Source organism: Mirounga leonina, unplaced genomic scaffold, assembly GCF_011800145.1.
Source record: "Mirounga leonina isolate KUSES-001 unplaced genomic scaffold, KU_Mleo_1.0 Mir_129, whole genome shotgun sequence".
Taxonomy (NCBI): Eukaryota; Metazoa; Chordata; class Mammalia; order Carnivora; family Phocidae; genus Mirounga; species Mirounga leonina.
In genome coordinates, this window is record NW_023270323.1 from 38205699 (window position 1) to 38230804 (window position 25106).

Below are 25106 nucleotides of genomic sequence, written 5' to 3' on the forward strand. Positions count from 1 at the left end.
TCATTAAACCATAATGACTATGGGAGAAAATCAAATGCTTTTTGATAAATACCTGAGTTCCCAGGCTCTGGCCACTCCCATACCTCTTTAACCATGGGTATGAATTTCCCCCAGGACCTCAGATTACAGTAAATTAATCTGTTTTGGTGGAGAGAGGAGGGAGGAGTGCCAAGAGCTACTGATCATCCCATGGCTAAATCTAGTTTCAAGAGTGGCCCTGAACAGAAAATGGTTAAGAGAACTGCAGGGACCAAGGTGATGCAGAGAAGGGGATTAGGGAATAAGCACAGCTAGGAAGAAACAATTCAGTCCTAAAATTCTGTGATCCAAGGCCAAATTCCACGAGTGCTTCACAAGACACCAAGCAGTATTTGTAACTGCATGAGGAATCAAAAACCCTATGACCGGGGCTCCTTGTCTCCTGCTGATTTGTTTTGGGTGTGCCCTTTAGATTCCAGTTCTTACTCTCTGCTCAGGGAGTGGAATCTTGGAACATGCTCCTTTTTTTTTTTTTTAAACTTTTTACCCCTCCTTTTCACCCAGGCACAGCCCAGTCCAAAGAGCTGTCCCTGTTGAAACCATCTTATTTGTTTTTCCTGCTGCCTCAAAGTCACACTCTCTGCGGCCCATGGAGAACAACTGTCTTGTCTGAGGCCTCCCTGACAGTGGAAGAGAGGGAATTCAAGTCTCAGGGTGACCAATAAATGGTTCTGCCTCGGTACTTTTGCTTGGGCTGCTGTGTCAGCCTGGACACCTTCTTGAGAGATCTGCCTAGCTACTTGCCTTTGCTTATGTATTACCTTCTTCCCAAGGCCCACCGACCTTATTTAATACCACCCACCTGCCCAATCCTCCTTACCCTACTTTTCTTGTCCTTTTTTTTGTTATACATCTATCTTATAATATACTATGTCATTTACTGACTTACTATGCCTATCTTTTATTGTTGTTTAACTACAATACAAGCTTACTGAGGGCACAGGTATGTCTCAAGTGTATAGAGCAGTACCTGGCATGTAAGATGTGCTCATTAAATATTCACTGAGTGGAGGAACGCTTTCTCAGCAGGATGATGCATTATTTTCTCCGTTACTACTTTCACACCATGTGGGCAGTAGATGCAGATATCATGGTGCGTGGTGTTATGCACAGGTACCATGTCTGCTCCAGGGTCCTCTGAGTTATTCTCAATATTCAGTAAATTCTCCTTAGACACAACAATGAAACAAAGGATAAGGAACTGATCTCTGATAGGCATTGAGGACCAAGGAGAAAAGGTTTGATGCCAATAAGCAAATTTATAAGCAAATGCTTTTAAAATGGGGAGAGGGGGATTTCTGAATCCTGAAGAACTCTCCCTTGGTATGAACCCTCATGAAATCAGGAGGTGGCAGGCCAGCAAACATTGACCACACTCTCATCAACAAGGTCAGTGAAGAATTTACATGCAGGAAGTCATCTATTTTTAATATTGCAATTGCTTTCCTGTTTTCCTTTATTCGGTGTATTACCACAGGAGCCCAGTTCCAAGAGTTTTGTTTGAATGCTTTCCTCTCCTATTTTTCTTTTTTAAATTTGGATGCAGGCTGATATTTCCAGACAGCAAATGTTCTCTCATTATTTAAGGAACACCAGGAGGCTGGATCATCTGTCAGGCTGAACAAAGCTGGATTGATGTAAAGGGTAAGGGTCACAAAGGTAGTGTGATTCTAAGTGGTAAGGCTGAAAGCGAGCTCTTCTGGGGAACAGTGTGAAAGGTTGTACAACAAGCAGAGAAGGGTGGGATGTGGGCTAGGTGAGCCAGCCCAGAGAAGCAGGAGACTCTTTGCCGAGCTGGCAGGACTTGGAGCGAGTCCCTAGTTGTCCAGCTCCCACCCCAGTCCTACCTCACCACACCCCCATAGTGCTGAAGGGAGGCACTCCTTACACACCCAAAGCAGTCCAAGCCCCTCTTTGATGTACTTTTCTGGCCAATTATCTGTTATTCAGCTGACATTTTATAGACTTTGTATTTTTCAAGCACCAAAGCTGCAAAGTTTCACAACTGATTATAATTCATCAATTGACCTTTGTTTGCTTTATCCTTTGGTTCGCCCTTTGCAGAGCACAATTGGCAAAGCCTGGGTGGGAACAGAAGTAGAACCACTCAAGAGATTTCCTGAACACAGATTTTTCATTGTAATGCAATTAATGGTGAGCTATGTCTTGGCCAGGCTAACGCAATTCACTGGGTCCCAAAGTCCTAAGGCTTGTCTTCCCCTCTGTGTGGCTGAAGGACTTGGAGTTGGATTGATGGACTGTTGGTCCTTCCCAGCATCTACGCCCTGGTCTTCAGCAGGCCTCCCAGGCCCTGGGTTATGCAGCATTTCAGTGTTGCCACAGCGGCCCCAAGAAAGGCACTTCCCTCTCTGAGAAGTAGCCCTGGACTTCCTGCCCTGACCTTGCAGATGTTTCCATAATTTCTCCTAGAAATCTTGATGATCCAGTGTCCCTGCAAGTTCTAAATTCTTGCCCCCAACCTCTTTCTATGTCTCTTGTTTGGTGTCTCTGAGTCATATTCAGATGTCCAGATTGGGCTCCTTTTTGCTGGTAGCTGGCTCTACCTATTTTTCTGGTGACTTCAGTAGACTTTTAAAGGAAATGGTTTCATAGAGCAGAAAGACTGGATTAAATTCGTTAAAACTGAATAACAGGGCCAGAGAAATGTAAATTAGAATAAGTACAAAATAAAGATGATGGAAACCTAAAAGATCTTACACAGTTACAATAATTGAGCAGTAAATTCACCTCAGAGTTTTCTGATGGCCAAAGCAAAGAAAGAAATAGGGTCATTTACACAGATATTATTATCCACTAGGGAAAAAATACTCTTTCCTCAGGAAGCAAAGCATTTTGCTTTTTAGTTCTGAAGATGTCTCATAGAAGACTTCAGAAAATGAGGGAATGTTTCCATAAAGTTACCTATTTTAGGATATATCCACAAAATGAAATCTTGGGTAGGTTGTAGAATCTCTCTGAATAGCAGTTTACCATGATGTCGATCCATTTTAGGGGATCTATCACCCATGCTTGGGCAAAGCTGAGGTTGACACATTTTTATCAAATGTATCTAAAAATTTCATGTGTGCAGCGCTGGGCTAGTGCTCTGGGAATATAAGATTTAAAAAAGAGAGATGTGGTGTTTGTCCCCTGCATCCATAGCCCAGTGAGAGGGAACACATAAATACACAAGTAATTCTCATACAAAGTAGCTTGTTGTCTTAGTCGGTTTGGGTTGCTAAAACAGAATACCATAGGCTGGGTGGCTTTTACAACAGACATTTATTTCTCACCGCTCTTCAGGTTGGCAAATCCATGTTCAAGACACCAACAGATCCAGTGTCTGGTGAGGACCTTCTTTCTGGTTTGCAGAGCACTGTCTCTTTTTTGTATCCTTACATGTCAGAGAGCAGAGAGAGGAAGCAAACTCTCCTGTCTCTTCTTATAAGGGCACTAATCTCATTCATAGGACTCCAACCTCAGACCTGATCATCTCCCAAAGACCAACCCTCACAATGCCATCACATCAGAGATTAGAATTTCAACATCTGAATTCTGGGGGACACAAAGATTCAGTCCATAACACTTGTGTTTAGTGTTGTCTTAAAGTGTAAACAGAGAGCTTTGGCATAAATTCATTTTCAAAAGAAATTTTTTATACCCTTTTGATATAACTATGTCATGAGGCTGGACTCAGACATAAACTACCTCAGAATAAGAGCAGCTATAGACTCCCGGGTTTTCTCTGACTGACTTGATGAGAAATGTGCCAATCCCTAAACCAACCCAACCAGCCAGGGGTGCAGTGCTTTTGGATCTCTGCCACATGCCCATCCTGGTAGCCTGGAATGAGACCAAGAAGGTGCAATTGTCCAAGGCAAGGCTGCATTCTGTTGCCAAAATAAAGACTGCTGGGAAACTCAAAGCCTCAAATGTCCACTGCCTGGTTTTCCCTTCTTCAGACGTGTCCCGTTTACTAGCCAGGACAACTAGTTTCTTCTGAGATCCCTATGACCCAGATGCAGTAGTGTATACCTGAATTTGGGAGAGACATAGTAGACATACATCATTTATTTTTCTTATTATTGGGAGAGAAATAGTTAATTGTAAGGAAGCAACAGTTCTGCCTCCTTTTCTGGCTGAAGCAGATTAATTTATAAAATGTTCCCTATCACCTCACTGTGTTACCAGGGGAGCTTGGTGGAAACCCTCCAGCTCTTGCGCTATTCCTTAAATCCTGTGCCCCTATTAGCCACCAAACCCTGCTTGGGTCATTCGACCCGAGAAGAGCAAGACTGAAAAACACACACACTAAGAGCCTCACCGTGAAAAATTTATCAGCTCTTGATATGAATTATGGCTTAAGACCAAGGAACACACTCATGTATACCCTGGTAGGGGGGACCTTCTTATACTGCACCCAGGGGACTTGGGGCTGCATCTTTAACATACATTCTTTTTCCTCTCCCAACCTCAATTGGGAGTTCACTCTTATTCTGTTTCATACTGCCGGTGTAGGAGGACAGGCAGTTGAACAAAGCTTGTCCAAGGAGATACAATTCTCCACTCAGACCAGAGTACTGTCAGAATATTTGTACCTGTCAGGGGAATGTATGAACAGTGGCATGGGTAATGTGAAATAAAAGATAATATTTAAATATCATTTCTTCTCCAAGCCAATTTTTTATACTGCATATGCAATATGTCATCACGGCAATGCATGCTTGAGATACGTTAGCCATTGCACATTTATATAGAACAGACTTACTTGTCTAATTCTGTTGAGCTAGAAATCATTTTTCCCTCATCTCCAAAAACTCATTGGAAAATTTCCCCTGAGATGTCCCTTTTTAACCTCAAATTCAATATGTCAAGAAGATTTCTGTATGACCCAAACCTCAGAATTATCTGTTATTTTCATTTCCTTTTCTCTATCAAATTATCTATCAGTCTGCTTGTTTATCAACCTGTCTTCCCCTAAGTAAATATCTACTGAGCTCCTTCTATTCCACCGGCACTGTGCAAGGCTCTGGGTATATGAGGAGGGGGCAGAGCAGATATGGTCCCTGCCTCCTGGTGGCTGCTGGCTGACAGAGGAGACAGATGTTACTTAAGTCGTCATAGACACAAATAAGGAGTCCCAACCAGGACAGGTGCCAAAAGGAGAAATAAGCTCAGTTGTTGCCTTTTCATGATTACTCCTGAGTTTATCTATTCCTTATTTTCCTTTCCCACAGCCACATTTATCCTCTCACAGCTAACTCTCTGCAAGAGACCTGCTCTTCTCTACCTCTCTTCTCTCCCTCTCAGCACAATCTGAATACTCATCCTTGTCAACAGCCTCAGGCTGGCTGCCTCATTCTTTGAATTGCCTTTCTTATCTGACCCACTCCCCAGTTACCTATCCCAATTCTACTACTCTTTAAGACCCAACAGCACGTCAGTCCCCTCAGCCTCCTCTGCCTCTGCCAGAGCTCCGGTGCCACCTTGGGCCAGCGGTCCTCCGTCAGAGGGAGCGAGGCAGCGGGCGGCCGGCTGACGGGGGTGGCGGGGCCACCGGAGGTCCTGTGCCCTCGGGGGCGGCATCTCCATGTGGCTGGCCCGCGGCACACGTGCGCACTAAGGTGGACTGGCAAATTCTGTTTATCAGAACATTTCCACTGCTACATCGAGGGCACACGCATCTTCAGCGGGAGTTGGAATTCCAAGAATTGCCTTTGTGAGAAACTGGCAATAATTTATTTAAATTCCATCTCTTAGTTTTCCATTTTGTTACGTTTTGGAGGAACTTCAAAAAACCATGAACAACTTTAGTAATGCAGATTTAGACTGCCATTTCCTCGATGAAGGCTTTACTGCCAAGGATATTCTGGACCAAAAAATTAATGAAGTTCCGTCTTCTGATGATAAGGATGCCTTCTATGTCGCCTACCTGGGAGACATTTTAAAGAAACATCTGAAATGGTAAAAACTCTTCCTCGGGTCACCCCCTTTTATGCAGTCAAATGCGATGATAGCAGAACCATAGTGAAGACCCTTGCTACCATTGGGACAGGATTTGACTGTGCCAGCAAGACCGAGATACAATTGGTACAAAGTCTTGGGGTGCCTCCAGAGAGGATTATCTGTGCAAATCCTTGTAAACAAATGTCTCAGATTAAGTATGCTGCCAGTAATGGAGTCCAGATGATGACTTTCGATAGTGAAGTTGAATTGATGAAAGTTGCCAGGGCGCATCCAAAGGCAAAGTTGGTTTTGCGGATTGCCACCAATGGTTCCAAAGCAGTCTGTCGCCTCAGTGTTAAATTTGGTGCCATACTCAAAATCAGCAGGCTTCTTTTGGAATGGGCAGGAGAGCTAAATATTGATGTCATTGCTGTCAGCTTCCACGTGGGAAGTGGCTGCACCCATCCTGAGACCTTTGTGCAAGCTATCTCTGATGCCCGCTGTGTCTTTGACATGGGAGCTGAGGTTGGTTTCAACATGTATCTGCTTGACATCGGTGGTGGCTTTCCTGGATCTGAGGATGTAAAGCTTAAATTTGAAGAGATCACCAGTGTGATCAACCCAGCCCTGGACAAGTACTTCCCAGCCGACTCGGGGGTGCAAATCATAGTAGAGCCCAGCAGATACTATGTTGCCTCAGCCTTCACGCTCACAGTTAACATCATTGCCAAAAAACTCATATTAAAGGAACAGACAGGCTCTGATGATGAAGATGAGTCGAGTGAACAAACCTTTATGTGTTACGTGAACGATGGAGTGTATGGATCGTTTAATTGCATCCTCTATGATCATGCCCACGTGAAGCCCCTTCTGCAGAATAGACACAAACCAGATGAGAAGTACCATTCAACCAGCATATAGGGACCAACGTGTGATGGCCTGGATCACATTGTCCAGGGCTGCGACTTGCCCGAGATGCACGTGGGCGATTGGATGGTCTTTGAAAACATGGGTGCTTACATGGTTGCTGCTGCTTCTACTTTCAATGGGTTCCAGAGGCCGACTATCTACTATGTGATGTCGGGGCCAACATGGCAACTGATGCAGCAGATCCAGAACCACGACTTGCCGGCCGAAGTGGCGGAGCAGGACGTCAGCACCCTGCCTGTGTCCTGTGCCTGGGAGAGCTGGCTGAAGCGCCCCCTGGCCGCCTGTGCCTCCACCAGCATCAACGTGTAGGTGCCACTCCTGTGGCTGTTACCTTTGAATTTAGCTTGAATTGGGGGACTTGGAGGGACCGTTTAACTTAATTCTTGCTAGTTTTGAAATGTCTATAAGTAGGGTTGGCACGGATGCAACAGTATGGAAAACTAGGAGATGGGGTCACTTATCTGTGTTCCTATGGAAACTATTTGAATATTTGTTTTATATGGATTTTTATTCACTTTTCAAACATGCTACTAAGGCGTGCCCCTCCACTGCTGAGCAAGCGTTTGTCGCTTGAACACTGGCAGAGCGGGCCGGAAGCTTAGAGTTGTGACCTGTTTTAAAAATAAAGAATCTTGAAATTAAAAAAAAAAAAAAGATCCAATAGCAGTGCAACCCATTCTTTGAGTCTGTCCTGTTATCTCCAGCCAGAACTGATCTCCTACCTCTCCCCACAGGTGACATTCTGTCCAAATCACTTTGGTGGCATATCTTACATACTGTGGTCATTTGTGTGCCTCTTTGCTCCTGTCAGTTTGTAAGTGCAAGGAGGTCAAGGACTCAATGTAGTGGTCGTGTGTTATTGTTTTGGGTGTACCAGTATCTGAAGTCCCTTTCCATATTTTGAGAATTGAGTCTTTGTTGAAGACCCATCCCACCTTCTACTATAGAAGTTCCCAGACAATCATGTTTCCAGCTTTCTTTATAGTTAAGATGTGTACATGTGACTTATATTCTTCCAAAAAGATGCCCCAAATGAGGCCTTGAATGGAAAGCTGATGCAAGGCAGCAAGAACAGCAAAGATTCTCTTTGCTAGAGGTGACAGAGCCGCAGGACAAAGCCCCCAGGATAGCAGTGGTCATGCTGCTGATGGCATCTTTTAGTGCCCATGATACTGAAGTCAGTGTGACAGTTCCTCACCAGACTGGGTCTGTGATGTGACTTTAGGCTTTGTCCCTGTTGGCATAGCCATATCTCTCTAGGATTCTGTGAGCTATTCAATATTCTTTAATGAATCCCTTTCTTTTCAACACAGTCAGAGTCTGTTTCAGCCTCCAAAGACACTAACACAGAGCCTCCATTACTGCAGAAAATTTGTAAGTATTTGTTACATGGATAAATGAATAAATCTGTTGTTGCTAGCGTAATAGCCTAAGATTATGTTTCTGCATCCATAAACAGGCTAGTAATTCCTACTCCAAATGGATGTTGTAAGGATTGAATGAGATAATGTATGCAGAGCAACTGGTACTTAGTAGGTAAGCAGTAAAGAGTAGTTATTATTGGTAGAAATATGAATCTGGGGGCGCCTGGGTGGCTCAGTTGGTTAGGCGACTGCCTTCGGCTCAGGTCATGATCCTGGAGTCCCGGGATCGAGTCCCGCATCGGGCTCCCTGCTCAGCAGGGGGTCTGCTTCTCTCTCTGACCCTCCTCTCTCTCATGCTCTCTCTCTGTCTCTCTCAATAAAATAAAATAAAAAATCTTTAAAAAAAAAAAAAGAAATATGAATCTGGTGATGGTGATAACAATAAATCAATGAATAACCCCTTTCTTGCTTAGGAGGAGAGAGTTTGAGTAGATTCTCTCTGTAGGATACATGTCCTAGACTTATTTTTTTTAAAGATTTATTTATTTGAGAGAGAGAGAGAAAGAGAGAAAGAGCAAGCACGAGTGGGAGGGGCAGAGGGAGAGGGAGAGAAAATATCCAGGAGAGTCCAAGCTGAGTGGGGAGCCTGATACAGGGCTCAATCTCAGGACCCTGAGCTAATGGGTCAGAGCTGAAACCAAGAGTCGGACGCTTAACCAACTGTGCCACCTGGGCACCCCATATGTCCTAGACTTCTAAACTTGCTTCATTTATTCCATATTTAAATACTGGTTGTCTTTCTGTTCCATGAAATGTGCAGGTTGTAGGCATGGACTTGTCACCTAGCTGGACTGGTGAATGCAGCTCTATGTGCACAATGCACCTGAGATTAAAGTAGGTGATTCTTTTGTTGTTGTTGTTAGCGTTTTTAAAATTTTATTTAAAATCAATTAATTAACATTGAGTGTATTATTAGTTTGAGAGGTAGAGTTTAGTGATTCATCAGTTGCATATAACACCCAGTGCTCATTACATCAAGTGCCCTTCTTAATGCCCATCACCCAATTAACACATCCCCCCACCCACCTCCCCTCCAGCAACCCTCAGTTTGTTTCCTATAGTTAAGAGTTTCTTATAGTTTGTCTCTCTCTCTGGCTCCATCTTATTTATTTTTCCTTCCTTTCCTCTATGTTCATCTGTTTTGTTTCTTAAATTCCACATATAAGTGAAATCATATGATAATTATCTTTCTCTGACTACTTATTTCACTTAGCATAATGCCCTCTAGTTCCATCCATGTCGTTGCAAATGGTAAGATTTCATTTTTTAGATGGCTCGGTAATATTCCATTATATATATATATCACCTTTTCTTTATCCATTCATCTGTTGATGGACATCTGGGCTCTTTCCATAGTTTGGTTATTGTGGACATTGCTGCTATAAACATTGGGGTGCAGGTGCCCTTCAAATCACTATGTTTGTATCCTTTGGATAAATACCTAGTAGTGTAATTGCTGGCTCATAGGGTAGCTCTATTTTTAGCTTTCTGAGGAACCTCCATACTGTTTTCCAGAGTGGCTGCACCAGTTTGCATTCCCACCAACAGTGTAAGAGGGTTTCCCTTTCTCCACATCCTCGCCAACATCTGTCGTTTCCTGACTTGTTAATTTTAGCCATTTTGACTGGTGTGAGGTAGTATCTCATTGAGGTTTTGATTCGTATTTCCCTAATGCTGAGTGATGTTGAGCACTTTTTCATGTGTCTGTTGGCCATTTGTATGTCTTGTATGTCTTCTTTGAAGAAATGTCTGTTAATGTCTTCTGCCTGTTTTTTGACTGGATTATTTGTGTTTTGGGTGTTGAGTTTCATAAGTCCTTTTTATGTTTTGGATACTAGCCCTTTACCTGATACGACATTTGCAAATATCTTCTCCTCTGTAGGTTGTCTTTTAGTTTCGTTGACTGTTTCCTTTGCTGTGCAAATGCTTTTTGTCTTGATGAAGTCCCAATAGTTCATTTTTGCTTTTGTTTCCCTTGCCTTTGAAGACGTGTCTAGCAAGAAGTTGCTGCAGCTGAGGTCAAAGTGGTTGTTGCCTGTGTTCTCCTCTAGGATTTTGATGGACTCCTGTCTCACATTTAGGTCTTTCATCCATTTCGAATTTATTATTGTGTATGGTGTAAGAAAATGGTCCAGTCTCATTCTTCTGCATGTGGCTGTCCAATTTTCCCAACGTCATTTGTTGAAGAGATTTTTTTTCATTGGACATCTTTCCTGCTTTGTCAAAGATGCGTTGACCATAGAGTTGAGGGTCCATTTCTGGGCTCTCTCTTCTGTTCCATTGATCTATGTGTCTGTTTTTGTGCCAGTACCATACTGTCTTGATGATGACAGCTTTGTAATAGAGCTTGAAGTCCAGAATTGTGATGCCTCCTAAAGCAGGTGATTCTTTTGACATTTTACCACCTTGAGAGCCTCAGAAAAAGCCTCAGGAGTCCATGTCAGGAAAACCAAGGTTAAAAAACAAACAGTTGGCACCAAATCTTGAGCTAAAACAAAAGGTTTTTCAAAGAACCAGAGTGCCCCTTGCAGGACAATGGAGGAACTCGAAGGGTGAGAGAATGGTCAGAAAGGCGACCATGTAACTGCAAGGAAGAGAGAGCCAGTTCAAGCAAACAGCAAGTTAAGAACAGCTTCCAGCTGACCAGACAGCGAGGAAGCAGAAGCAGATGGCAACCTGGCTCTGAAACCAGTTGCTGAAAACAAAAAAACAGTGTTAAAACTGTGTGACAATGCAACACGGTTGGTCAAAGTTCCTTTATATCTCTACCAAACAGATGATTATAACATTCTCATACCTAGGGCGAGCATTTTTGATATTTTGTTCACACAGAATTTTTTTTTTACATCAAGTTTGGCTTTTAAAAAATATTGCATTAAAGAATTATTTATCTTGATTGCTGAATTGCAGGGAGGAAGGGACTTAAATTTTTCTCCTCACTGTCCTCACCTTGGTCCCAGCCTTGCTCATACCAAACTGAAGGGCAAACACTCACACATATGACCCCATTCACTTCTCATAGCAGTCCAAGATGTAGTGATCACTAGCTTCATCTTACAGTGAAATAGACTGAGCTACAGAAAGATTAAACGTCTTGCCAAACTTTTAAATTGAAAATTTGAACTTGTTCAAGTTGAATTTGAACACAAGCTACATTCTTTCCACCAAAACATAACTGCACTCTAGGACAATAATACAAAAGACAGCATAAGGAATCCAGTAATAATGGATTGAAATATATGAATAAAATTCATTATAAGAAGTATTCTAATTGAAATTGCAATTACAGGATGCTCAAAGCACTATGCCTGGAGGGTTCAAGCAATTATTTTCTAAGGAACACTTGACACACACCTGTCAAAAATTATGCTGAATCACATGCTTTCATGATATTCTCAGCTCTAAACAACCATCTTTCTCAACACATTCTTTAAGCCATCGGCTGGGTTTGGCATGCAAGCCAGTTCGGTGTCTTGAAACCCTACTTGTGCTCTCCTAGTCCATCATAGCAACCTGCTTTAAGTATTCATTTCTTCTTTAGTTAAAACCAGGAATTGGTTTCCCTTGGATACACACCACCAAAGCCATTTTTAATTAAATTTCTGAGAAACTTGGCAGAATGAAGGAAAAAACATTTGACTAGGCAGGCAGGCTTCATGAGAATGATATCCATAAGTTCTGCAGAAAAATTATTTTCATTATTTTATAATTACAGTTGACCTTCGAACAACACGGGTTTGAACTGCACAGGTCCACTTATCTGCAGATTATTTTCGATAAATACAGTATAGTACTGGAAACGTATTTTCCCTTCCTTATGTTTTTTTTTTTTTATAACATTTTCTTTTCTCTAGCTTACTTTATTGTGAGAATACAGGATATAACACATACGACAAGCTAAATATGTTGATTGGCTGTTATCAGTAAGTCTTCCAGTCAACAGTAGGCTATTAGTAGTTACGTTTTTGGGCAGTCCAAAGTTATATGTGGATTTTTGACTGCATGGGGAGGTCAGTGCCCCAAACCTCTGCATCATTCAAGGGTCAACTGTATAGTTTATTCTTGTTTGCATACTTATCTACAGAGAGCTCTCTGGAGCATATAGGTAATAACCTGCAAAAACTCCAGGCAGCTGGACTTTGGCCAGAGGTGGAAACACTTGTAGGGAGCCCATGCATCTCAGACTTCAGCACTAAGGGTATTCAGGAAAAACAAAGTTCTCTTTCCAGGCCTTTCTCTGCAGTTTAAAAGTTGCAGCATTTTATTAGGGAGAGTAGTGGATAAATATGCCATGAAAGACACCAGAAAAAGGACTTATCAACTCTTTCATGCATGTGCTTTCAGTCTGGGTTTTAGTGATAGTAAGAGAATTCAGAATTATATGTGAATTCTACTTGTGTAGTCCAATTTTTAGTGTAGAGGGAAGAGCCATTTAAATTAAGTGAATGAGTAAGAAAAAAAAATTTTTTTTCAAGAGAAATGGTTGTGAGCTATCTCTTTAGATAGCTCTAGGGAATTCACTATTATTAAGTGCTCTTCAAAAATATAGTTAAATGTTCCCAAAGGAAAGGTTTGTATATATTAAATGTCCCCAATGAACTGTTCATTATTTATTTATGAGACAAATATTGATGGTTCAAGCAGTGTTCCTGGGGTTGGGGATATAGTAGTGATGAAAGCAGGCAAAATCCTTGCCTTCTGGAAGCTTACATTCCTAGGCTGAAATGGACTATAAAAAGACAGACAATATACTAATATAATTTCAAGTGTTAATAAAAAAAATAAATCAGGGTCAAGGAATAGAAATAGATGATGTGGTGGGGGCTGGCTATCATATTTGGGATAGGGCCTTTCCAGGAAGGTGACATTTGAATAAATGTCTGAATGATGTGAATGAGTGAGCCATATGAGAATCTTCAAGGAGAGTCTTCTAGAGAGAGGGACCATCTAGAATGTGAACTCCATAAAAGTAGAAATTTAGTTTTGTTCACTATGTCCCCAGATACAGGGCCTGATACATACCAGGCATTTCATACATTCTTGTTGAATTTTTGCTAGTGCAAAAGCCTCAGTGTGGGAACCATTAAAAAAGAGCAACACAGGGGCGCCTGGGTGGCTCAGTCATTAAGCATCTGCCTTCGGCTCAGGTCATGATCCCAGGGTCCTGGGATCGAGCCCCGCATCGGGCTCCCTGCTCATCGGGGAGCCTGCTTCTCCCTCACCCACTCCCCCTGCTTGTGTTTCCTTCTCTTGCTGTGTCTTTCTCTGTCAAATAAATAAATAAATAAATAGCAACACAATGAGTGTGGTTGGAGCTGAGGGAACAAGGAAGGCTTAAGTGGTGATGTCATCTTTCCTGACATCAGTTTTTGCAGAGCTTCCTTTTAGTCTCAAAAGTGCCTGGCTTGGATATAAAAATTATGTGGTCAAGTTCCTAACAGACTATGTTAAGGAGTTTGGACATAATTGTGATGGGAAGGCAGTGGAAGACTTTGAGTAGGGGAGCAGTGTTATTTCCTTTGTTAAAAAAGATATTTTCATACCTATTAGAATGGCTGAAATGTAGAACACTGATATCACCAAATGCTGGTGAGGATGTGGAGCAATAGGAACTCTCATTCATTGCTGGTGGAATGCAAAATGGTACAGCCACTTTGAAAGACAGTTTGACAGTTTCTTACAAACTAAATATATCTTTACCATACCATTCAGCAATTGTACTTTTTTGGTATTTCCCTAAAGGAGTTGAAATTTTATATCCACACAAAAACTGGCACACAAATGTTTACAGTAACTTTATTCATAATTGCCAAAACTTGGAAGCAGCCAAAATGCCCAATAGGTGAATGGATAAATAAACTGTGACATATCCAGACAATGGAATAGTATTTAACACTAAAAAGAAATGCACTTTCAAGCCATGAAAAGACATGGAAGAGACTTAAATGCATATTGCTAAGTGTAAGAAGCCAATCTGAGAAGGTTACATACTGTATTATTCTACCTCTATGACATTCTGGAAAAGGCAAAACTATAGATGTAGTAAAAGGATCAGTGGTTATCAGAGGTTATTGTGGGGTGGGGGAGATAAATAGGTGGATCACAGAGATTTTTAGGTCAGTGAAAATATCCTGTGTAATACTATAGTGATGGATATGTGTCATTATACATTTGTTCAAACCCATAGAATGTACAATGGCAGGAGTGAATCATAAACTATGGACTTTGGGTGATTATGATGTGTCTGTGTAGGTGCATCAGTTGCAACAAATGTATTATTTTGGTGGAGAACACTGATAATGGGGGAGGCTGTGCATATGTAGAGACAGGAGATATATGGGAATTCTGCACTGTCTGCTTAGTTTCCTGTGAACTTAAAGCTGCCACAAAAAAACGTTTAAAAAATTATTAGTAAGGCCAATCTATATTATTAATCATAGTAACAATAATCATAGTAATTCACATTTTGACAATGATAATACACCATTAAGAAAGTTTTACCTCCAAAAAAGCAAAGATGATTCAATATCAGAAAATCAATTAATGCAACTCACCAGGAAGAGCATGGGTAAAATTCAGTAACTACGATTAAAAATAAAAACTCTTAGAAAATCAGATGTGGAAGGAAGCATCCTTATTTTATAAAGGTCATATGCCAAATACCTACAGCAAGCATTATGTTTGCTGGAGAAATTCTAGAATTCCATCTAAGACTGGGCACAAGATAGAATGCTCATCATCACTGCCACTGTTTAGCTTAATATTGGAGGTCCTGGGCAAGTGCACTGTAAAAATAAATAAGAGGCAAAGGATTTGAAGGGAAAAGAAATAATAGTTATTTGCCATGGACAAGATAATCTATTTAGTAAAGCAAAAGAATTATCAACCAACTATTAGAACAAGTAAGTTCAGCAAGGTTGCCGGATACCACTTAAAAAATCAGTAGCATTTCTCTATACCAGTAACAACTATTTATTGCATTTATTTAAAAAAAAAAATAGGTTACTCTTCACAATAAAAACAAAAGCTATAAAGTTCCCAGGGACTAATTTATCAAAGAACATTTAGTGATCTCTCTGGTATATGAGGATGTAATGTTCATTATATGAATATTCATCAAGCTGTAAAAATAAAGTTTAGTGCATTCTTCTGTATGCAGGTCATATATAAATAAGTAAGTTTTTAAAAATTTTTAATTTAATTTAATTTTAAAGATTTTATTTATTTCCAGAGAGAGAGTGAAAGAGAGGGAGCGAGAAGACAAGCAGGGGGAGTGGCAGGCAGAGGGAGAAGCAGGCTCCCTGCTGAGCAAGGAGTCCAATGAGGGGCTCAATCCCAGGACCCCGAGATCATGACCTGAGCCAAAGGCAGATGCTTAACCGACTGAGCCACCCAGGCATCCCAATAAGGTTTTTTTTTAGAATAGCTGGGAACATTTTGGAGAGAAAAAATAAGAAAACAAGAGAGAACAAGACTTAGCAGAAAAGTTATAATTATTATAAAACAACAGTTATTGAAACAATTTGATTAAGAAATGACTACTTAAGATCTCAGTGAAGAAAATATGCAACTCTATTAAGAGATATAAATAAGGGGCGCCTAGGTAGCTCAGTTGGTTAAGCGACTGCCTTTGGCTCAGGTCATGATCCCGGGGCCCTGGGATCGAGCCCCGCATTGGGTCCCTGCTCTGCGGGGAGCCTGCTTCTCCCTCTCCCTCTGCAGCTCCCCATGCTTGTGCTCCCTCTCTGTCAAATACATAAATAAAATCTTTAAAAAGAGAGATATAAATAAGATATGAATAAATGAAGAATTATTCCACGCTCTTGGATGGGATGACTTAATGTATTTAATATATAAAGATGTCAGTTCTTTGCAAAGGAATTTATAAATTCAGTGAGATCCCAATTGAAATTCCAGCTAGATTTCTTTTTAGAAACTCAACAGTTATATATAAGGCTGATGAGGGAGTTTAATGCTCCTTGAGTAACCAAGTCAACTTTGAAAAAGAAGACCAAAGGGTGGGAGAATAGGAACTTGCTCTATCAGAGAGTACTAGTAATAAAAATAATACAGTTCTGATAAAAGAAAAATAGTCCGATGAAACACAATTGGGGGCTCAGAGAGAAAACTATTCTTGTCTACCACCACATACATAGATGGTCTCTAGCTAGATTAAGACCTAAATGTGTGAATGGTAAAGACATACAGTTGATAGAAAATGGGAAGGAGAATATTTTTGTGACTCAGAGATGGGAATGAACTTCTTAAACAAGATCCTCAAAGGACCAACCATGAGTTAAAAATGGATTTGATTACATCATAAATAAGCTTCTGCGTTCAATGAAAATAATCATGAGTAAAGGTGGCAAAAAAACAGATGGGAAATTCAGGAATGCCAGTAGAAATATAGTCAAAGGAAAAAACCACTTGATTCATAAAAAGAGAAAAAGTGATATCAAGCCTTTGATGAGATGCTCAGACTCACTGAGGTTTACAAGAAATGCAAAGTAAAACAAAAATCATCATTTTACATGCATGTGATTAGCCCAAATTAAAAGCTGGAGCTCATGCCAAGTACTGTGGAAAGCTGGGGGTGTAGAGATCCTCATGCCCTACAGATGGGCATGTGGACTGTGGGAATGTGCTGCACCATGTTGGAAAGCCAATGTCCTATTTGGTCCAATTAAGACTACACATATCTTATGACTCAGCCGTTCTGCTGGAGAATCCAGGGGTTTGTTGTGGGCAGGGTATCTGGGTGCCTATCCCAGGGAGAGGCTGATATAGGTCTCTAAGGGGACGTATGTGAAGATGTTCACTGTTTTTCCAGGAGGTGGAGGCAATCTGGGGTCCCTCACTGAGAGAATGGAGAGGTACTTGTAATACCAGGGAATATTATAAAGCAGTTTTATTTTAATATATATTATTAAATATTAATATTATATTAAATTATATATTATATTATTATAATTATATAAATATATCATATTATTATCTATTATCTATAAAATATTATATTAAATTATTAATTTTATTAATGTTAATAAATATATTATTTTTAATAATATATTTTAAATAATCTATTATATTACAATACATTATTATATAAATATATTAGTCCATATTGAATAATTTATAAATATATTATTAAATATTAATATTAACATATAAATAGAATATTTATGTTATATTTTATATTATATTATAAAACAAGACTTGATATGTGTGTTGCAACACAAAGAGAACTTGAAACCAGACTGCTGAGTAAAATAGTGAGACAGGGAATGAGGTGTATGGTGCAATACAATTTGTGTACTTGGAAACATCTGCATACAAGACAATAATTGTTTTACAATAAATAAGTAGATACGTGCATGCATACCAGAAAAGAGCCTCGCATGGATCAATGGTGATGGTGCATCATGAACTGCGGACTTTGATTTGAGACCTAATGCTGAATTTACAAAAGAAGGCAGGGGAGGAAGGCAGGAAGGAATCAGAGTGGAGAGTGACACTGATCCAGGCCCTTCTGCTGGACCAGTTGTTGTCTGGTGAGGCTGTCTTAAGGATGGTCCTCCAAGAGGGCGGTCCAAAGCCTTACCATGCGAGGCTGGCCTCTAGGAAGTTGTTTGCTGAAGCATTCAGGGCAGATCTATCCACAGAAGTGTCCAGCCAGAAGGAGAGTGTGGAGAGGTAGCGGGATGAAGTTTGGAAATCTTACTTAACTAGTCAGGTGTCAGAAGTAGAGGGGCTCCTGCATGGTCTGGGATAGAGGTGTGTGCAAAGTTGATCCATGGGATCTGGCAAAGCTGTCGAGAGATACAGGAAAGACACCTCTGGGCCAACTCCATGGATGCTGTGCAGTGTGGAAGGTACTCCTTGTTCACCACTGGTTCAAAGGGGTTCACACTGGCCAGATACACTGAGGCTGAAAGGTATATCGTAGAAACAATAAGTCAAAGTGAATTTAAAATGTAAAGTGAGGTGCATAGGGGCATAGTTAAGAGAACTAATTTGCTGTAAAAAGAATCAGTAAGGTTGTACATATACTGAAACACTTTCCTAAAGGACCTGAAAATCTTGTAAAGTAAGGCTGCAGGTAATGAATGCATCGAGACAATTCTCTGATATATAAATACTTATAGTCAATCTCTGTAATGTTTTGATTTTGCTATAAACAAAATGCCATTTGGATATTACTTTCAAGCCTCCCTTTAGGTATGTGTATCTATCACATTTGTTCTAGAAGCAGAGACTTTAAAATTTTTTCTTAACTCAGATCCCTTTATCTAGGCCAGGCAGCCCTGAAATAATTTATTTTAATTATTCATGTTGTTGGTCTTAAGGGCCAGTAAGTACTCAGCCTGTCACCATGGAAACCAGCGCAGGCGATATCAGGTTTTATCAATCTTTTCCATCTAAAATCCTCCTGCTGATTTAACTGTTAAAGATTGGAGACCCAGGCAGTTGCTGGAATGAGCTCCAAATATAACCCAATGATCCCGAGAGTCTTGAAATGTCACACTGGAAGCAAGGTGACCAAGGTGAACTGTCTATCCTTCAAGGATGCCCACACACATCGGAAGTGGGAGTAGCCATGGATCCTATAAATAGACTTTTCCTCTCTCCATGGCGGGCGAAAATTTCTGGTCCACACCTAAACCTTCCTGGTCTATCTTATCAGGATAGATACAGATATTCATTATGTGGACCTCTGGAGCTCTGTCTTCGGGAAGATTCCTTTTACTGCACACTGCACATAGAGAGTGGGCCAGTGCCTTGGTTGGTCAGAGAGCCTGGCAACGCTCAGTGTGGGGGGCAGATACGTGTTTTTTAAGTAACTCAATAGTAATAGACATTCACTTACTCAACTTTTAGAAGAAAGAAACACCATTCATCCCAAGCTGGCTTTTAAAAAATAAAGTGCTCAATTTTACAGACGATGTTAAAAATTAGCCCATATGCAACCATAAGACTAATATGTCAGCCATCATCCTTAGTATGATCCTGTCCTTTGGCAGTGGACCTCCAGCCTCTTCCCTGCTTCGTCCATTCTTGCTGAATGACACTGGCCCACAGGACAGACTCAACAAGTGTTTGTTGTACAAATGAATGATTAACACCTGGCTGACTATTTCTCTCTTAAACAGGTTGCTGATGCAGTAGTTCTCAGACTTCTAGATTTCTCAGACCAGTAACATTTCCAAAAATATGTTTTAGGACCCACATGGTGCCAACTTAGAGTTAGGATTAACTACAAAACAACACAATAACACATAAACAGCTCTATGATGACCATGTCATAGGAGGAAGGCTTTTCTTTTTTTTTTTTTAATTTTAGAAAGATAGCAAAGTTTTAATCAAGAATAAAAGTAAATTATTTAAATTCATTGTATTTAGCCTCTTAAACTTTTTACAATGTCCTTCTTGTCTCCTTTTCATCACAGACCAGTGAAAATCTTGTCACACGTCAGGATTGGTTCTTACATCAGTGTTTGGAAACCAGATAGAATCAACCTGCTTGCCTAAAAAATTATTGGGAGTAAATCATTCTCTCTTTTTTTATTCTCTGCCTTGTGTCTTGTATCAGTTGGCTTCTTGTTTGCAGCATTAAAAAAAAAAATTCCCATTCCTTTTACATACAATGAATGAGATCTACACTCCTCCCCCCTATAATTTACCTGTTTGCCTAAAATACTTTCTGTTGTAATTATTTCCTTCTTTTTTCTTCTTTTCCTTGTGCTATCAGATTCTTGCAACTTTATGAGAATGGCTTTAAGAGGTTAGGTCTCCACTTATCTTTGCCATCTTCGCGACTTATTGCTAACATCTGGTGTTCTCATAATTCGTTTAATTCAAGGAGCTTAACGTGCTTTGCATAGTACCCCCTAATCCTCTAATAAATCATTTTTCTACTTAGCAGAGTGGGAGGCAGGTATTCTGTATCACCCAGCCTTGGTGATTTGGGCATTTAAATTTTTCCTAACAACTTCTCCCAAGCTACAAGCTTCTCCTCAGAGACTATGAAGTTGAGTGATGGGTCAAAGTTGCCTGGGGGACTCCTGAATATGAACTCTTGGCTTTATTATCCCGAGGCATTGCTACCTTTACAAAACAGCTTTGCTGAAAGGGCCTGGGAGAATTTGCCCCTCTATGGGCCCACCTCATTTTTGCAAGGAAAATGTGACTACAAGAAAATATTTACTGTTAGTAGTAAGACGCATTTATTGTTCATTGTAGAGAAAGGATACCAAAAAGGTATTATTTCTTTCTATAAAATCAGTTTCATGATAGCTGTACTCAGTTTGTTTTCTTTTGTTTTTCCTGGAAAAGAGTGAACCCTCCCATTCCTTGGCTGGCTCTAGCCAGATGACAGCAAACTATGCTAAGAGCGCCACCTAGTGTTTAACTTTGAAGTTACCGCTATGCCAGAAGAGACCACTATTTTTTTTTTTTAATTTTATTATTAACATATAATGTATTATTTGTTTCAGGGGTACAGGTCTGTGATTTATCAGTCTTACACAATACACAGCGCTCACCATAGCACATACGCTCCCCAGTGTCCATCACCCAGCCACCCTATCCCTCCCACTCCCCTCCACTCCAGCAATCCTCATTTTGTTTCCTGAGATTAAGAATCTCTTATGGTTTGCCTCCCTCTCTGGTTTCGTCTTGTTTCATTTTTCCCGGAAGAGACCACTAATTTTAAGTTTTGCTCATCTGCTAACATCAGAGTGTTTTGTGTGTTCTGCTGTGTTGATTGTTCCTTTTGATCTTTGCCTTGAAATTGAATTTGCTCATGACCTGGGATTTTAGTTACCCATATTGTGTGTGCTTAAATTGTCCAGATGGGTGCATTAGCATATGATTTGCTTTTATTGGTTTCAATTGAGGACTGATGTTAAAAGATGGGTAAAATGCTCCTGATGGCCGATCCTTCAGGACTCATTTATTTCACCATTTCCAAGAAGTCTTCCACGACCTTTCCTCCAATCCTATTCTCTGCTGGGTGGTTGCACCATCTTTGCCTTTTTAGGACTACCCATACAACTCTTGTCACGGGTTCATAATGGGCTACTTGTTTCTCATCCAGCGGAGTACAAGTTCCTCTAGGACAAGCATTGGGTCTCATAGCGTCTGTAGTATACCCTGACCCCAGCACATGGGGGTGCTCCATCAATATTTGTCAAATTAAATGAATGAATGAATTAAAAGCGTTTTCTAAATAAAATGAAAGGGTGAGCCTAATCTTTTTCTTTGAAATTCTCAGTTTCTTCTGTGCTCAATAAAATATTCTGTCTTGAAATGGCTGAATTTAACAAAACTAACAACCCTCTGTAAGATCTGGTAGGATGATAAAAATCCTGATTTGAGGGCAAAGGTGAATGAAGTTCTGATGACAGCATATATCTGCCTTTCAAAATCAGCTTCCTTCCTTGGTCTTAATGTTACAAGGTGAAACATGACTTTCCCTCTTACACCAAGGTCCTAATCAGCCCTGACTTGTTTTAAAATGTGCATTTGTTCATTTGAGCAGGGGCCAGAGCCCGGAACAAGAAGAGCGTAGAGATGGGGATGCTGGAACAGGGGGGAGATCTTTAAAGAATGCCCAGGTTTCCTTCCTGGAGATCTGCTGCTGATCTGGGATGAGTTCCTAAATCATTCTCCTAAATTAAAAAATTTAATCCTCTTGTTTCTTAAGAGAGATGCTCCTGAGCTAAGCTTAAGTTAATTAATCCCATGTGTGATATTGGGTTAAATTACCTGATCCTGCTAAGCAAGAGTCCTGGGGTCTCCAGTAGATGATTTGTGCTATAACATTGAGTAAAACCACACACTTGGATTCATCAATGGAAGGCTGTGTCTCACAATTCCTCCAGCAGAGGAGAGGTAGTTAAGACTATGAGATTTGGAGTCACATTCACCCGAGCTCAAAACCTGGATCTGTTATTTATTTGCTCTATGATTTGATAAATTATTTAAATTGTGAAGCTTGTTTTTGCATCTGTCAGATGTGGTGTATACACAGAGTACTGACTCGCAGGGTCGCTGTAAGGATTAAGTGAGTTATACTGCATACAACACGCTTGGCAGACTGTCTGGCATATGAGTAAGTGCTTAATACGAATGTGATGGCCAGTAAAGACCGGCTGTGGGCAGTTCTGTACCTCAAACCTCCAGTGTGTAGCCTGGACACAAGATGCGCAGTTTATCCCTCAGGATCTGTTGACACGTGGCTAGTAGGGAAATGGCTTTTAAAGGCCTACACTCACTCCTGGCTCTTGTTCTGCCAGACGCACCATGGCTGTCCATGCCACGGGCTCTCACCTCTCCACGCCTTTGTCTTGCTGGTCTATTTGCCTCAGGCAAAGCCCCTCTCTATCTCCACCCTTGGCTTCTTATTCTTCAAGACCCCACGTCACATGTTACTTCCTTTCTGGAGCCTTCTGTTGGCACCCAAGAATGACAGGTGAGTCCTTCCCAGGGGACACCGGACATTCACTATTTTCTGTCTCCCCTGCCAGCCTGTGAGTTCCTGCAAGGCAGGGACCATGCCTATTCCTTATCTCCCAGTGCTTATTTTATGCCTGGCATTTAGGCCATCAGCAAATGTTTAGAAGGACAACGTGTTCGGTGTTGTGAACATGTATTACACTGAGATGGAATTCAAGAGAATCTCTCCACCTCTCAGCCTCCATTTTAGTTAAATCCCTAAAAAGAGCAATGCAAAGGGAATGAAGTGCAGGGAGTAATGACCTTTCAACATAGTCTAAGAACATAAGTGAGAGGCAGAGAGCTGTTAACTGTTAAGTCATCAATACAAGTGGCCCTTGAATAGAGAGACATAAGGGAAGTTCTCTGGGGACACTCCAGACAGCCAATGCAAAGCTGTGGTTGGGATGAGTTTAGCCAAGTACTTTGTCCTTTGACACGGACAGCCGTCCCTCAAAGAGTGGTCTACAGGGAGGCAACCTCTCCCATCCTCTGGATTTTAGATGCTTGGAGCTTTGAAACCACTGGTAATTTTTACCTTTTAAGTCCCCTGCCACTATTGTGTTAAAAGAGTAAAAAAAAAATAATAAAAAAAAAAAGAATACATGGCATTCAAAGGAATGTCAAGATGGGACAGATCTATAGCATCCGCGTTGCATCTCAAAGAGTATCTCCTTGGAGCTACAGAGGTCACTCTTATGGAGGGGTCAGCTGTTTCCTTTAAGAATATAATTACCGGGCGCCTGGGTGGCTCAGTTGGTTGGGCGGCTGCCTTCGGCTCAGGTCATGATCCCGGAGTCCCTGGATCGAGTCCCGCATCGGGCTCCCTGCTCAGCGAGGAGCCTGCTTCTCCCTCTAACCTTCCCCCCTCTCATGTACTCTCTCTCTCAAATAAATAAATAAATCTTAAAAAAAAAAAAAAAGAATATAATTACCTATGCATGCCTAGCAGTCTGGAGGGAGGTCCTAATTGAGATCTTTTCCTGCTCTGGAGGTTATGCCCAGTGGAGATGTGGTCTCCTGGTGGGAGAAGCCTCTATATTTTCTAGTGCCAGGTTCAAATAGGAGAGAATTTTTGTCGTAAGACTCTCCAGTTCCAGGGGTGATCAATGCTGAGCAGAGTCAGGTCCTACACTGTCAAGGCATGTAAGGTGGAGGTCAAGGCCACACTTCCTTTACAGAGTACAATGAAGAGTGGCCATTTCCTCACCTCTGTCTCCTTCCGGGGCATAAGAGGGTGAGCATGAATGATTCCCACCCCTAAAGGCCAGACAAGGCAACCCCCCAAATTACATAGAGCATTGCAGGTTCTGTAAGGATGGATGACATTCCTTGCCCTGGTTAGCAGCCATCACGATTCCTGACGTACCTCAGTTGACCTGAGCAGGGCACACCCAGATGGAGAAGAAGGGTCAAAGACCACCCTCTTGGATGCTGGTTTCTGACAGTCCCAGCAGATGCACTGAGTTTGTGCGCTAGATTAGGGCCGCAGGTAGTATGTGAGCTTGGGGAACACAGGCTTGCCAGGAACCTCCGGAGCAAACACCAAGGAGGCTGGTCCTGTCTCAGCAATGCAGATGGCGGGCCAGCATTTGTGCAGCAGAAGTCAGTGGAGTCAAATGTCCCTGTATTAGGAACTACTGCGGTCTCCGTCTGTAACCACAGAGCAATTGATAGCTTAGAAGCTTTGACAGTGGCCATAAGTTTACAGAAAGGGGCAAATATACTTCATCACAACCAGTCCCAAAGGGAGACTCCCCCCAACCCCAGCCTCCCTGCTCAGCACCAGAGGAACAACCCCGAGGAAGAGAGCAGTGGGAGGAAGGCTAGCCTCCCCAGCTATGTGGGGGGCTGGGGCAGATTTCCATTCAATACAATACTGCAGATTTAAAATGCACGGGATTGAGACTTGGTGGCCAGAATGACACTGTTCTAATTACCAGAAATAAAAAGTTCATAGAATTGGATTGGGATGCTTTAAAGGGAACCACCATCCAGGAGGAAGTGGGACCTTGACAGAGGACAAATGAGAGCAGTTACCTGGGAGAAACCTCACTTCTCACTTAGATGCCAATGAGTTAGATTCCTCCCTCAACTGGTCATATGTGTATCTATGTATGCAGGCATATATGTATATAGGTAGTAGTTGTACTCCGCTTTTTCTAAAAATTATTTAAGGCAACTTTAAAATATGCATATGTACAAACTCTTGAGTATCTGTGACTGGTACCCTGACTGGTCTCGAGTTAAGAACTTCCTGAGAGCATAAAC

At 41.3% G+C, this 25106-nt stretch overlaps 1 protein-coding gene across 1 annotated transcript; it reads left to right on the forward strand.

The window, feature by feature from the left end:
* Positions 1-5831: 5831 nt before the first annotated feature.
* LOC118010239 (ornithine decarboxylase-like) lies at positions 5832-7362 on the forward strand. The gene is given in 2 exon segments (XM_035004408.1): positions 5832-6002; positions 6005-7362. Coding segments are annotated over 2 exon segments (1383 nt in total). The 5' UTR covers positions 5832-5839; the 3' UTR covers positions 7225-7362.
* Positions 7363-25106: the final 17744 nt, after the last annotated feature.